The following is a 16,006-nucleotide window of genomic DNA, read 5'->3' on the forward strand; positions in this document are numbered from 1 at the left end:
CAACAGCTGGTGTGCCCTTACACTGGCCCTTCTCAGCAAAGCTTTCGAAATAGCGGGCAAACATGTTTGAGCTTGTGGACAACATTGTTTGTCCTCTGGCTTGAGACAGAGAGTTTCCATTTGAACTAGGGACGCTTTCAGGCGGAATGGAAAGTCTGGGTGGAAGGAAGAATTTCAATAGGGACGTACCTTGTTGTATGTCCGGAAGGGGTTAAACAATAAATCCAACTTATCAAGGCTAATTAGGAAAGGGATGGGAGGGTGCAGCTGCCCCAAGCTCAAATAGAAAAACCCTAGTAAATTACAAGGATAGGATAGACAGAACTGGTAAAGTTCCCACGATCTCTGGTCAAATCCTTATTTTGTGCACCCATTCCACCACTATAACATTTGTCTTTAAAATTTTAATTAACAAAAAAATATCTTGAGATTCACTACAAATTTAAAGTTGACATGCTAGGAATCCCCAAAATCCCAATTCAAATTCAAATCCCAAAGAAAATGTTTTCATGTGCAGCCTTCAGCTGACAAAGCAGGCATCGATCTTAAGTGAAGAATGAGGACAGTGATAACAAACTGCTATGAAAGCGCTCGGCCTAACCATTACTCATAGTTTACTAGCAGCACCTTCTACTGTATAATGCAGCTGACTCGTCTTACCTGCTACCAGTCGGATTGTGCCCAAGATACCAAATATTGGTCTGGTGACAGCCGATGGAGGAACAGCTTTCTTCACTAGAAGGAAGGGGGAGACCCAATCAACAAGCAGCTCTTAAGCATCCCGCTGTTAGGGGCTGGGATCACACAGAAAGATAAAGCAATGTGGAGACAGGAGCAGACACCTCTCTCTGTTCCTTCTAGAAGAGTGGGAAGTTCATGGGTGTGGAACACAGCAAATGTTTTGAGATTATTTCATTATTTTGATCACTTTTCCTATCTTTTTTCTTCCTTTTCTTCTTCTTTGAAAAAAATCTTTTGTTATACGGGATGGCTCTCAGGGAAGAAAGCAAAGGAATACAGGGTAATACAGGTAAGGCAACAAAAAAACAAAAGACAGCAATATAATTTATGTAAAAAACATAAAACAATGAAAGGCAAAACCAGTCCCTGACCTCAAGAAGCTGACACGAGAATGGACAGGTGTCCCCATGACACACACCAAGTAGATGGAAGGTCACTTTGGATGGGAAGGCCCCAGCAGGTGGCAGAACTGGGAAAACCCACCTGCAGGTGAAATCTGAGCTGGGTCTTGAAGGGAGACAGGGATTCTAAGCAGCAGAAGTAAAGAAGAAGAGCAGCACCGGGGTAGGGGGCAGCCAGTGCAGAGCCACGGAGGGAAGGGGGGGGGGGGGAGAGAAAGAGAGAGAGCGCGAGAGAGCATCGAAAGGAACAGCAAGTGGGCCACTACGTGGTTGCAGGGCCTGTACCAAGTTACAGGGGCCACTAGAGCTTACTCAGTGAGGAGGGGGGAGCACAGTCAGGCCTGTGCCAGACTGAGGAGTGAGACTCCAAGCAGAAAGATCCATCTGAATGCCATCAAGACAATCTTTAAACACCTGGAATTCAGACCGAATTTGGTTTCAGATCCATGAGATCATCATCATTAAGCTGAGATGGCCCCCGTTTTGGCCACCTCACCATAGCACACCCCAGAGAGCTAAGTTGTGAAGCACAACCAAAAAGCTCCCAAAGGAAAGCTAATTCCACCAGCCTAGAAGAAAGTGCTACCCCAAGAATTTTTCAGTTTTCCTTCAGTAATTTGCGGGCTGCTCCTATGCCAGGTTTACCCACTGGCTTTGCCAAAAACTAAGCACCACTCAGCAGCAATTGGAAAAGAGATGAAGTGACTCCAATCATGCAAATGAGGAGTACCTGTGGTCAAACTTGCCCGGGCTTAAAACTGATCCCGGATTCTTATCAGGACTCAAGGTGGGGGCACGGGACTCCCTGGGGTCAAAAGGAAACTCCTCAGCACAGGCGTGCAGGGAAATTGTGGTGTTAAGCCCGCTTTTTCCTATGACACTCGACTCTTTTCAGTTCTGGGCACTTTTAAAGTTGGAGAGTGTTTGGAAAGGTCTCGTGGCTTTCCACCCAAGTGGGGAAGCTGCAAACAGGGAGACTTCATTCTGACAGTCAGGGGAAAGTTTCCTAACAATGGATGCTATCTAAAAAAGTCGAGTGGGATGCCTTAGAAGGCTGGCTTCTAGGTGGCACAGTGGATAAAACACTGGCCCTAGATTCAGGAGGATCTGAGTTCAAATTCAACCTCAGACCCTTGATGATTACTAACTGTGTGATCCTGGGCAAGTCACTTAACCCCCATGGGGGGGGGGGATAATTCTACTTCATCTACCAATAAAATATTTAGTACATTTAACACTCAGAAAAGAAAAATAGGTTCACCTCTTAGACACAAGACAGAAATATCCTTGCACAGAGAAGCAAACCTGGCTATAGAATATTTTAGCTACCATCATCGTGGCATTACAATGGGAATGATATTTATTTTCACTTAATAACATCGTCAGCAGAGGTCTTATATAATCATAAAAATTTTCAAATAAACAAAATCATACTACAATCCTATCAACTAGTTCTCTATACATTATACTGGAGGAATGGTTGTTAATTACAATAATCTTTCTCATATAAGCAAGTAAATAATTATATTTTTAAATAATCAACTCAATTAAAAAATACAACCTGAAATTCTACTCAATGGCATATTTCTTTTAGATATTTTATTAAAATTATTTAAGGTACTCTAAGTCTAAATATAAAAACCTATGTGGAAAACTATGATAAGGCATCTTCTAAAAGCCATTCTTAGCAAACCCAAAGCTTTTTGGAATCTTCCTATGACATTTTATGCAGACTCCCCTCCCACTCTCCACGTACCTGTGAGGGTCACCTCTGTGGAGACACGATCAATGGCAAGCACGTCATCTACACGGTCATCACAAGGCTCTACGTAAAATTTTTCAGGAGTCACATGCCTGAGAAGAAATGAGAAGCCCCATAAGGAAAAGGAAAATTTTTAAGTGTTTGCAGTTCTTTCCCACCACTTCAGTTAATAAGAACTTCTTTATTCATGGTTTAATTTTTTCCAATGTCCCAACAAAATGAAGATTTACAATTTACTGTAATTTTCTTTCACTTATTTAAAATAATCAGAAAGTACCAAGTTTTAATTGTCTCCTGAAAAGGTACTGATTTATTTCAAACCTGAGACCCTTAATGTCCAATCTGACTTAATACCAGAACCAGGAGTAAAAAAGTTTTAATACTTCCTTAAAAGGTTATTGTGATTTTTTAAGGTTCAAGTGAAATTAGCTTAATATAGGATCCATTTTCTTAGGTAAGTCAAGTCAACTCAATTTTGTTATTCAGTCATTTTGAGTCATCTCTGACTTTGGGACTCTTATTTCATGTTTCCTTGGCAAAGATATTAGAGTGGTTTGCCATTTCCTTCTCTAGCTCATTTTACACTTGAGGAAACTAAGGCAAACAGGGTTAAGTGTCCTGCCCAGGGCCACACAACTAGTAAACATCTGAAACCAAGTTTGAACTCAGGAAGATGAGTCTTCCTGACTCCAGGCCTGGCCACTTTATCCACTTCACCATCTAGCTGCTAGCTATATGATGCTAGGCAACTCACTTAATCCTGTTTGCCTCAGTTTCCTCATCTGTAAAACAGACTAGAAAAGGAAATGGAAAACCACTTTAGAAGTTTTGGTAAGAAAATCCCAAATGGGCCATGAACACAATTCAACAACTCAATTTACCAGCATGCAAACTATGATATCATATCTGCATTAGACAAATATTTATTGGGTGGAGAATACTCTTTGCCCTTGAATGGTATTAGACACTGTGTGAAGATACAAAGAACAGACAGTGTCCCTACTCAGATGGTGATTTCTATATTACAGAGACGTCCAACTCAAATAGAAATGGAGGCCAAAGCCCACATATTGACTGAGAAAACGACAAATTGAAATGAACTATGTTGTATTGTATTTTTATTTATTTTGTCAAACATTTCCCAGTTACATTTTAATATGGTTCCTGCAGCACTCAGGAGTTTTGCTAGCCTGCTGCAGGCAGGTTGAGTTTGATAACATCTGATTTACAGGCTAGGAAAGCTAAGACATTTGAATTTAATGTAGTACAATGTGAAAAGGGCACTGATAAGAACTGCTTCAGAGAACAAGCTATATAAGAAGAGAAAATCCTTCAAGGAAAGCTCGAACTGGGCTTTAGCAGATGATATAAAATTGGGCAGAGGGTGATAGAGGTAATTGTGAAAAAGATCATTGAGGTGGACAACTTTGGGCCATATCATGATAGGCTCTTAATACCAGGCTAAAGATTTCAGCTTAACACCTGTTCGCCCATTTTGCCTAACCCTGCTAAGCCCCAGTTTTTCCATCTGTAACATGAGGAGGTAGGTCTCCATGATGTCTGGGTTCTTTACAGCTTTAACAAGATATGATTTTATGATTCTGTTCATGGTAGTCTGAAGATTCCTGAGCGATTGGGGTTGGGGAGAGGCTAAGGGGAGGCAGGTAGAAGAAAGGAGGTGGAAAAGGGTGGCTTCATCAAAGCTACACTTTAATAAGTTTAATGTGGTGATGACATACACATGGATTGAAATATGGCAGCCAGAAGACCAGGTGGGAGTCTACTCCAGTAATCAGTATACCGCTGAGAGTAGAGCTCTAGACTCTTCATCATTGTCCAACGTAGGGGCAACCATGTCAGCATGTTGAGGATACATGAATTTGTTGTTGTGGGATCTCCCTCCAACGGCATGTATTAACATGTTTACTACAATCAGAGAGGTTAGTCTTCAAGAGCTGCTTGAGATTCAGAGAGGTTAATTCATTTATCCATGGTTAAACAGCTATTAAGAGCCAAAGGCAAGGGGCAGCTAGGTGGTGAAGTAGATAAAGCACCAGCCTCTGGCCTCAGACACTTGACACTTACTAGCTGTGTGACCCTGGGCAAGTCACTTAGCCCTCATTGCCCTGAAAAAAAAAAAGAAAAAGAAAAGAAAAAGAAAAGAGCCAAAGGCTCCAAGTTCACAACTCTATTCATTACACTATGCTGCCTTTTTTCTTTTTTTTTTGCAGGGCAATGAGGGTTAAGTGACTTGCCCAGGGTCACATAGCTAGTAAGTGTCAAGTGTCTGAGGTTGGATTGAACTCAGGGCCTCCTGAATCCAGGGCTGGTGCTTTATCCACTGCACCGCCTAGCTGCCCCTATGCTGCCTTTTAATATCAATTAAATATTAGCCTAAAGAAAATGCAAATTATGAAAATTAATGCAAAAAATATGTATTTTAAAACAAAGTCAAAAATGAGACTTTCAATAAATATCTAACTGCCACTGTACTGTATTACATTCTTTCATAAGGTAGTACGGGTTAACAATACTTCAAATTGTCCAAAGAGAATCCCTCCCTTTAAAATGGCCCTACTATGGCTTATAACTACAGACCATATTTTATGGAAGCACGAATTGCATTGAGGCAGCCAATCACATCAGGCATAATACATAGCACTCTCTAAGGTAAAATGAGGCAACAAAGCAAATAATCCTGCTTCAAAAAGTTCACAGTAGAAGAACACAGAAAAAACAGGAGAACATTTTGGAAGGAAGTAATGTCGCCAGACCTAGTGGGGTTGTAACTGCTTTTACTTTTGAAGTACATTTGATATGAGACCTAACCCTCTCCCTACACAAACATCAAAGAAACTTTAACATTTCAGAAAAAGAAAAACTCTAATACTACCAGATATAGCAAATATCTTGCTAATAATACTCCAGGAAAAGCTATATGGGGTGGCGCTTGCAGACTGCGTGAAGGGGTCCCTTTCAGTGGCCCCAATTTGTTGTGTGAATCAGTGTTTTGCTTTACATGGAATGAAGACAAAAGTAGTTTCAGGTTTGTACAAATGTTCATTATCCACCTACAATTTGCTGAGAACAAAGACTGTATCATTTTTATCTTTGAACCCCAACAGCTAGCATAGTATCTTACATATAAAATAGGTGCTTAATTAAATGGTCTGTTCAAAGAATGAATAAAACAAACAAACACCTCTGAGCACACTGCAGTTACTTGAATGTTAAAGTCATCCTCATTCTTCCCAATGAGGACAGACACAGGTAAGTAGCATACACGGGAGCCCTGTGCTCTGCCTCCAATCCACCTTCCCTGTCTTATTTCACATCTTCTACATTCTGGACAAACTGCAACACAACTAGGTCAGTTCTTTTATTCTGGACACTCATTTCCTGCCCCTTGAATTCACCCAGGCTGTCCCCCTGCCGGAAATGTAATCCCGACCATGCATGCCTTTAAGAATCCTTATCTTTCTTCTCAAGTGATGCAGTTGCTACTTCCCCATGCCCTATCCATTCTCAAATTGCCTTGAACTTTTCTGTGCACATGTGGTATCCGTTAAGAGAGGGATTTTTTTTCTCTTTGTATCTCTAGCTCCTATAATAACAGCCAGTGCACAGTAGATTTTAGTAAGAGTATGATAAATAGAAAAACAAAAGCAAGTTACACATGTTTTGTACAAAATATATATAGTGCTGCTCCCAGTCAACAAGAATTATCAATTAATAATGGCTAACATTAGACATTGCCTATTCTAGGCCAATGACTGTGCTAAGCACTTTACCAATATTTTCTCACTTGATTCTCAAAACAACCCTGCCAGGAAGGTCCTGTTATTGTTCCCATTTTACAGATGGGGAAAATGAGGCAAATAGAGGTTAAGTGACTTGCAACTAGGAAGCATCCGAGGGCAAATTTGAGCTCAGGTACTCCAGCCTCCAGAGCCAGCATTTTATCTATCTGCCATGTGGCTGCTCAATTGTAATGGTCTAATGGGGAAAATTCTGGCACAGAAGAGTCAGGTTACCAAGGTTCTAGTCTCTCCCTCTATAATTAACTACCTGTGGAACTTTGAAGCCCAACTGAATCACCTCTGACCCTCAGCTTACAGATCTACAAAAACAGGAATAAAATTGCCTATTTGCTTTCCAGAGTTCTGATGGGAATCAATGAGAAAACAGATGTAAAAACTGTTTTACAAAGCATGCAGGGCTAAGCAAATATATTTTTATTGTTATTAATACAATGACGTCCTTTATTTCATGCATTAGAAATAAGTCACCAGTATATGTGAAAACGACTCTACCAGAGGCACTAGAAAGAATTTAATTAAAAAAGAACACCGTCTTGGAACTCTAATTATCAGTTTAAAAATGAAATTGGATATTTCAAAATTTTTTACCACTTGTATGTTCTCAAACTGGTTTAAATTAACTTTTCAGAGCCTCAGATACCTCAAAGACTTCTCAGTGGAAGGCATTCTCACACTGACAAAAATTCCTTTTAACATAAAATAATTCTTCAAACTTTACCTAATATTATCTTCCCCTGTAAAACACACAAGCAGCTTTTAGAAATACTTAATTTTTTTAATAAAAGCTCAGTCAAAATTGAATTCCATAACCATTTATTAAGTGACTTCTATGTGTTACTCAATGAGATCCACAATCAACCAAGCATTAAGCTTGTGCCAGGCACTGGGCTCAGCGATGGAGATTCAAACCTTACTAAAAGGAGCTTACAATAATGGAAGCCAACTATATATGTATGTATGTATGTATATGTGTGTGTGTATATTTATATAGAGAGATAGATATATAAACATATACAGTACAAATAGAAAATGAATAAGTGTAAATATTCACAAGCTAAACACAAGAGAAGGCTTCATGGCAGTTGAGCTGAGCTTAAAGGAAGTTAAGCTAGCTTCAAGGAAGAATGAGATGTGATGCAATCCATGGCAGAAGTAAGAAGGGAGGGCACAGCACATCCAGAGACCACAGTGTGGAACAAAGAGAGAACTGTCTAGCTAGATCACAGGGTGTGGGAAACAGTGCAATGTCTCCTGAGGCTGGAAAGGCAGGTTGGGCCCAGACTGTGAAAGGTGTTCAAAACTAAACTGAAGGTCCCAAATGAGATTCACAATCCCTCAAGAGTTTGCCCTTACTACCCACAGAGGAAAAGCTGAATGAAAAAAGACTGTCTATTGCACGGGCCATGCTAGGCAGTTGGGTGGACAATCCATTGAGCTCTCCCAGTGATCAATGAGTATCTGTGAGTAACGATGCAACGGCCAAAAAGCTGGGTCCAGAACGGAACGGGAGGGGGAGCACAGGCTGGACTGCCTTTGTGAAACTGCACAATGCTCATAAAGACTTCAAAGGTATCCCTGAAAGATGGGCCCGTCTTTTAACACCATATTCTACCAGTGATGTTTCATGGCTAGGACACATGTGACGGACACTAGTCTTCAGAGAACTTGAGTTGAGGATCAGCCCAAGGGCTGAGCAGAGCAGAAATACTACAAATGAGGAATTACGCAAAGATGGTTTCAGAGGAAGTCCTCGGGGAAATAAATGGCCAGAAAAAATGATGGGCCAGAGACAAAAGAAGAACAAGGGCCTAGAAAGAGCACAGAGCAATCCTTACTATGTTTCAGGCATGGATAGGCCACATTTGCCCACGTCTTCACGCTGTATCGAGAAGACACGCAGCATGTTGGGTGATGCCCCTGCACAAGTTTATGGTAGCCGAGAGTAGGATGGTCACTGAAGGGAAGGCACAAATCAACAACATCACAGCTCCATCAAATCACTGTGCTATGTCCAAGACCCCGTGCTAAGTGCCAAGGCTACAAAGAAAAAAATGAAAAACAATCCATCTCTGCCCCCAACGAGCTTGCAGTTCTGCAGAGCCAAGATCAATGCACAATACATATTCTGATCAAAAAACATGGTTAATGATCATTAGTAGATTTCCTACATGACTTACCTGGGAAGATGTAAGAAAACATTATAGCTTATTATAAAAAAGTACCGGGGCAGCTAGGTGGCACAGTGGATAGAGCACTGGCCCTGGAGTCAGGAGGACCTGAGTTCAAATCTGACCTCAGACATTTAAAACTTACTAGCTGTGGGACCCTGGGCAAGTTACTTAACCCCAACTGCCTCACTTAAAAAAAAAAAAAAGTACCAAACACTTTAATGCTAAAGCCAATATGATTATCATGTCATCAGGTATGTAGGAAAAGTCTCAAATGAGGAGTTATACACATACTTTTTTTACCATAACATTTATCCTGAATAACTTACGAGTTTGGATAACTGAGCTGTAGGTAGAACCAAAGATTTGAAATATTAAAATTACACTGAAATAATGCTGCTCTCTCACACACAAAAATAATCTGATGGCAATCTTATGAATCATTTATGTACAAATAACCATAACCTGATGACATTCTTCAGAGCCATTTTGGAATAACTATATAATGAATTCTTCTTTTAACCTGGATAAGCAGATAAATTAATTGTCCAGATAAATGAAGTATCCTTCTAAAGGCCAAAATATTTAATCATTTTTTATGAAAATGCTTCAAATTACAGTATATTTAAATGTATGTATGTATATATACATACATTTATATTTGTTCTTGCCTTCTTCAAATACACACACATAACACATCATTAGCCCGTTCTTGCATACCCTTTGTGAAGATCCATGATTGTACTAGGTTGTGATAAGGGGGTGCCCTCTGTGGCAGCTGGCAGCACCCACATGGACTGTCAGACTTTGTGAGTTTTTTACTTCCTTCCACTAACGTTAGTTGCCGCTTTACTGTTGTAGGGGGGCAGTGATGGCTCTCATAGCCCACTTTATTTTGCACACAATTCTAAGCCAATAAACTGAATGAAGAGCACCACCACTGATTAAATGTCCCAAGGATGCGGGCTCCATTATGCCTCCCAGGACTTTGTCCTCGACTTTCAGGTTCTTTGTTGTGTTTCTAGTGGCTGAAGAGTTCAACAGAGGGAAAGACAGTTAACAAGTCCCAAGTTTAAGGGTTATTTATTAGTGGACTTTTCATAAATTTTCTTTCCTTCAATTTTAATTTGTCTTTAAAATAAGCTCACTTAACCAATCTTTCAAACAATTTGTCAAAAAACTATGGTTACTAAATGCAATGCTAAAGGGTGATTTAATACTATGTAAGGTAAAAGGAAAACACGGACAAGACTGTATAGATTGAGAAAGTCATGGAGAAAATATTTACACAGATGACAACACAGATACAACCGCAGGGAGTCCCAAGAAGAACGAACTAAGAAAGTACACTTAATTTTACATTAAAAATTATATTCAAACTTTATGAAAATGAGCAACTCATAATATTCTCATGTATAGGACAAGCTCTCTTCACTCTACCCCACTAAACCCTGCCAATATAAAAATGACTGAATTTTATATTTGTTGCACCAAAAATATCCACCTTTGGTGTCCACCTTTCACCCAACTCTCACCGTGGCTCCAAGAAGCGGCAGCACGCACAGTGGCCATACCCTGGTAAGCTGTCTCAGCAGCCAGGCTAAAGCAGGGTGAGACAACCATCAGACGTCAAACCCATGGATGAGTCAGGGGAGTGTCCACCCCAAGCACGTGAAGACTTTTCGCAGTGGGATGGGAGAATGAGAACCATTGGTTCCAAAGGTTGCAAAGGCGGCTGAAGCAGGTACTGTGGAACACTTAGAGCTTGGTCAGACCCTGAAGATGCCAAGGCCATCCAGTGCATCTCGGGCCACCGTCAGTCATCTTGACTTCAGTGACTCACAAGAGAGAGTGAGGCTGATGACTTTATGCCCCTCTGCCTCACTTAAATTCAATTTCATGTACAAGTTCAGGCATCACTGTGATGTCACTGGTCCTCTTTGAGAATGAGAAACAACAACAACAACTAGCTGCCCGGTTTGTATTAAGTATGAGATCGAAGATCCAGGAGGAGACCTAATCAACATCCTCAATTTAAGGAGAAAACAGAGTTTGAGGGATTTGTCCAAGGTCACATGGGCATGTGAGGGCTGAAAAACAAAATCCAATCTTAATGCCCCATTTTTCCTTTCCACCATACGACCTCCAGGCAAACAGTCTCTGTACTTTTCTCCCTTTCTCACTCTCAATTCCTTGCCTCCATTTCCTTTCCTTGCTCTCCTCCAACTGTCCTTCCCCTAATAATATAATAAATAGAATACATGCTAGCCTTGTACTTTATTTTACATCTCCTTAATTTAAAAAACAAATATAATGACCAGGACCACAGCAACAATACATATACTTCATATTAAGATGTTTACACTTGTGATACATTTGGCCAAACTAAACTTACTGAAAGGTGGGATTCAAATCATGATACTCAAATTTGTGCTGACTTATTTTTCTAAGAAAACATTTGAATTAAGTTGCTTCTTGTCGGTGGCTTTGGATTGCTCCCCCAATCTCCAATAATATTCCATTTTTTTAAAGGTCTCAACCTAGTTTTGTTTGTGAGAGTAACTACTCCTCAGATTGGGGAAAGGTGAGGAAGAATTATAGGGCATGACAAAAATCGTTTAAATGAAGGCAACAGTTTAAAACATTTGAAACTGGCAATGGAGCTAGGGCAATGGAGAAAGAAATCGAACTGTATTTCTTACTCTGAACAGAAAAGCTGTCACATTTTACACTAATATTTTATGTGTTCTTACAATTAAAATATGAGCTAGCATGATGACATCAAATCACAGCTATAGTTTGTGGATCATATGTTATTTTCATTTTAGAAACATAGGCTGAAGACTTAAAAAGTATTTCAAGATATATATACAGGGGCAGCTAGATGGCGCAGTGGATAGAGCACCGGCCCTGGAGTCAGGAGTACCTGAGTTCAAATCTGGCCTCAGACACTTAACACTTACTAGCTGTGTGACCCTGGGCAAGTCACTTAACCCCAATTGCCTCACTTAAAAAAAAAAAAGATATATATACAAAGCTATTTGGTCAACAGGGATGTTTAGTTGTATTCTCCATGTCTCAGGCAACTTTCTAGAATAATTCCCTTGCATATTATTAGAATGAAGTCCTTTAAGAAGAGGAAAGGCTGAAATATTTTGTATACTTTCAGATATAGTTCACGTATTAATTGGTTTTGTTGAGCTTTTTTTTTCCCTTTAAAAGATCTTTATTATACTGTGTGACCCTGGGCAAGTCACTTAACCCTCATTACCCCACCCCCCCCAAAAAATAATTTATTACAAAAAAAGACCTGCTGGATAGGAGAGATGGAAAGATATAGCTAGAAATTAAAGTGATATAGAGAAATGAACATATCAGTAAAAAAGAATAAAGATCCTTTATAATATACCATCACACTTCCATAAGATGCTATCAACATCATCATAATTTTTCATAAAGATTAAGACAAAAAGTTGCCATCAAAGAAAATTGTATTAAGTCACCAAAAAGCTCATGACAGCAATAGCCCACTCATTTTTTTCTCCTTTGCCTGATGTAAGCAAGTCACCAGTTAAAAGAGCTAGTCCATCCAACTCAGTGAGAGTTGACAACAAGTATTGCTAGAATTTTTTATTTCCCTTTATGAAATTTTATTATTTGGGGCTCTGGGCTATTTCTCTTGGAAATTTGACTAACTAAAGCTTAACAACCTCAAAGTTAATATTAATCTCACCTAACTAAAACCTGATTCATGGAATAATTATAGTAAAAAGGGAAGATTATCTAACATTTTTGAAATAAGAAAACAAAAGAAAGGAAGAAGGGAACATGGCATCTATAGAATTTTAAAAACCTTTCAATAAGAGGGTTTAGCTACTTTATTTATGGAAAGATTCCCTGTCTCCAACCCTATCTTTGTGACATAAATCTCCCTATTAGCTCACTGTGAATTCTTTAAATGTATAGATTTTTGCAAATTCAGTGTTTAAATCTGTAACTTAGTTTGTTAATAACTAAATAGGCTCAATTCAGTTTGTAATGACTTTTGTTTGTTTGTTTGTTTGTTTTTGTGAGGCAATGGGGGTTAAGTGACTTGCCCAGGGTCACATAGCTAGTGTCAAGTGTCTGAGGCAGTATTTGAACTCAGGTACTCCTGAATCCAGGGCCAGTGCTTTATCTACTGCGCCACCTAGCTGCCCCCTTTGAGGAAGCATAACTTTGTAATTCTGTCTGACTAGGCCTGTGTGACCTTCGTGGTCTATGGGGCCATAAAGTTTATTATTATGTCAAAAATGATTTCTCCACCTGACATAATTTTTCTCTATAAAAACTTTATCCAAACCCCAATCTTGATTCAGGATTATTTTTCTGAGTCTTGAACTTGTGCTTAAGCATAATAAAGTCTAGGTTTTTACCTCTAGAATTTCTGCATTGAGATGAGTTACTTGAAAGCAGTTACCTATTACATGAACTCAGTGGGAAATATTTTCCCCATAAGAAAACAATGAAGAAAAAACAATGGTATTAGTTTTAACTGTCCAAATTTAACAGAATGTCATGATGCTTCTTTCAATGAAGAATTCAAAAACTGATTCAGAATGCTAGTTTCTATTGAGGAATTTTTATTAATGAATTTATTCAAGACACTATAAAGTCACTTATGGGTTGTTGTTTAGTTGTCTAAGTCATGTCCAACTCTTCACGACTACATTTGGTGTTGTCCTGGCAAGGACACTGGAGTGGTTCATCATTTTCTCCTCCAGCTCATGTGACAGATAAGGAAACAGGCAAACAGGGTTAAGTGACTTGCCCAGAGTCACACAGCTAGTAAGTGTCTAAGGCTGGATTTGAACTCAAGTCTTCTTGACTTCAGGCCTGGTGCACTATCCACTGTGCCACCTAGCTGCCCTTTACCTACATGATTAACAAGGATTGCCTACACTGATCTTTAGAAGAACGTTTTGAATAAAAGAACAAAGCATTTACGAAGTGCTTACTACATACAAAGCACTGTGCTAAACCCTGGGAATATAAACAAAAGAGTAAGATGGCCCCTGATCTCAAGGAACTCATATTCCAATGGGGAAAACAATACATGGAAGTTTTGAGCTGCAAGTCAGATGGAAAGGCCCAATGGCCCCTAGGGAGCAGAAGCAAAGCAGACGGCAATAACTTCTCAAATGTAATTTCCACTGATAAAATCATATCACTTTATGACACTGAACCAGTGACAGCACCAAAGGCTTTGGTGGCAAGAACCTTCTTTCCCGGGTCTTCAGCAGCTGTGGCTATAGAGCTTGCAGAAGCAGGTGTCAGACAGCATGTTCATGAGGGCTGCCTCATAGGAGACTGAAGGCACTTGGTTGGAAGCACTGTTATTTTATTATTTTTTTTTTTTGGCAGGGCAATTGGGGTTAAGTGACTTGCCCAGGTCACACAGCTAGTAAGTGTCAAGTGTCTGAGGCCGGATTTGAACTCAGGTCCTCCTGAATCCAAGGCCAGTGCTTTATCCACTGTGCCACCTAGCTGCCCCAGCACTGTTATTTTAAAGACTCTTGGGCCCTGAGTCCCTAAGGATGTCTCCCGCAGGGTCTAAAGAGAGACTGTACTCAAAGTGCTGGTGCTGGTGGTTTGACCTGCTTGGCACACGCTGCTTCCTTCCCTCCCCTCCGGGTGCCCTACCAGGCTGACTTGCCTAACCTGTGAGTCGTAGATGGTTGGGAGATGGTTAAGATCGTTGGCCTTTTCTCTAGGAGGTTTGACTGCCTCTGATTATCTTCAAATGGTTCTAAAGATTAAATTATTTTGTTTTGCCTTTGAGGGTCATTGTCCAGAAATGGTCAAAAAAATTATAAGGAATAGAAAAAGTGACATTATAGTAAAACATTTCAGGATTTACAAAGAAACTAACATATTTTATTGCCCAATAACAGATGTAATCATTCTGGCCTCTTTTGCAAAGGTGTTCAAGTTGTCCCATAACAGCAAATAAATTTCCAATCCCTTCATTTTATAGATGAGGAAACTGAGGCCCAGAGAAATTACTTACTCAAGGATATAAATCATTAAAAGAGGGTCAGGATTTGAATTCAGACCCTCTTATTCCAAATCCAATTCTATTTGCATTACACCTTGTTGCTGACTGGTAATCCTTGAGAAAATTGGTCTATTTCATTTCAATACAAACTCTGGGCATTACTTTTATGTAGGACATGCTTTTCATAATTGGTAACAGTGTCAACCTCAAACAAGTTATTTTCTTCTGTGCAATTTTATTCACATTTATTTCAGGCAGTCCCTCTTCGCAATTCAGAAAAGCCAGGAGGATTCTAGATATCACTTATTACCTATATCTAATCTATATGTTACGCTTTCATGCAAATCACAGAAAAAAACTTAGTGAGAAAAGTTTACTCAAAGCCTTACATTTGAACTTGAATGTCTCAATTGTTCATTTCATATAATAAACAATCATATGAAAAAATGCTCCAAACTACTAAAAAGAAAAGTGCCAATAAAATTATCACAGAAGTTTCTCCTCAAACTCATTACATTGGCATGGAGGATAAAAGCCAGTTATAGTCAATGTAAGAGGGTCTGCAGAAAGAAAATAATCACTGACTGTGAGATTGTGAATTCAAACCATTTCTAATTGTTCTAAGTGTTCTGGAAACAATGTGGAAAAGTTACTAAAGTTGTCATAACCTTTGACTTAAAAATCTCATTATTCAAGAGCTATCCCAAGAGGTCAAAGACAGAAAGGTTGCAAAATATTCATGATAATACTATTTGTGATAGCAAACAAATTGGGACATCCATATTTTGGGGAGTGACTAGAAAAAAAAGCAGAATATGTAAGGAATAGAGTATGCCTGTATCTTTTTTTTTTTTTTTTTTGGTGAGGCAATTGGGCTTAAGTGACTTGCCTAGGGTCACACAGCTAGTAAGTGTAAAGTGTCTGAGGTCGGATTTTGAACTCAGGTCCTCCTGAATCCAGGGCAGGTGCTCTATCCACTGCGCCACCTAGCTGCCCTACTCCTGCATCTTAAATAATAAACAAAGAAGAATTCAGAGAAACACATGATCTAATCATAGTGAAGGAAAGTAGAATCA

At 39.4% G+C, this 16,006-nt stretch overlaps 1 protein-coding gene across 2 annotated transcripts in view; it reads right to left on the reverse strand.

Moving 5' to 3' along the window:
• SACM1L (SAC1 like phosphatidylinositide phosphatase) overlaps nt 1-16,006 on the reverse strand; it is a 51,787-nt gene that overhangs the window by 30,276 nt on the left and 5,505 nt on the right. The window contains exons 1-3 of one of the 2 annotated variants that reach the window (XM_043966568.1): nt 4,644-4,782; nt 2,899-2,996; nt 661-735 (exon numbers count right to left, since the gene is read on the reverse strand). Coding sequence is in view for 1 of the 2 variants with exons in the window: in XM_043966567.1 (XP_043822502.1) it covers nt 661-735; nt 2,899-2,996 (173 nt within the window). In the remaining variant the exon portion in view is untranslated. Of the gene's footprint in view, nt 1-660; nt 736-2,898; nt 2,997-4,643; nt 4,783-16,006 lie in introns of those variants that run through there. The other variant, XM_043966567.1, reaches the window with a different exon arrangement.

Source organism: Dromiciops gliroides, chromosome 5 (genome assembly GCF_019393635.1).
Source record: "Dromiciops gliroides isolate mDroGli1 chromosome 5, mDroGli1.pri, whole genome shotgun sequence".
Classification (NCBI taxonomy): domain Eukaryota; kingdom Metazoa; phylum Chordata; class Mammalia; order Microbiotheria; family Microbiotheriidae; genus Dromiciops; species Dromiciops gliroides.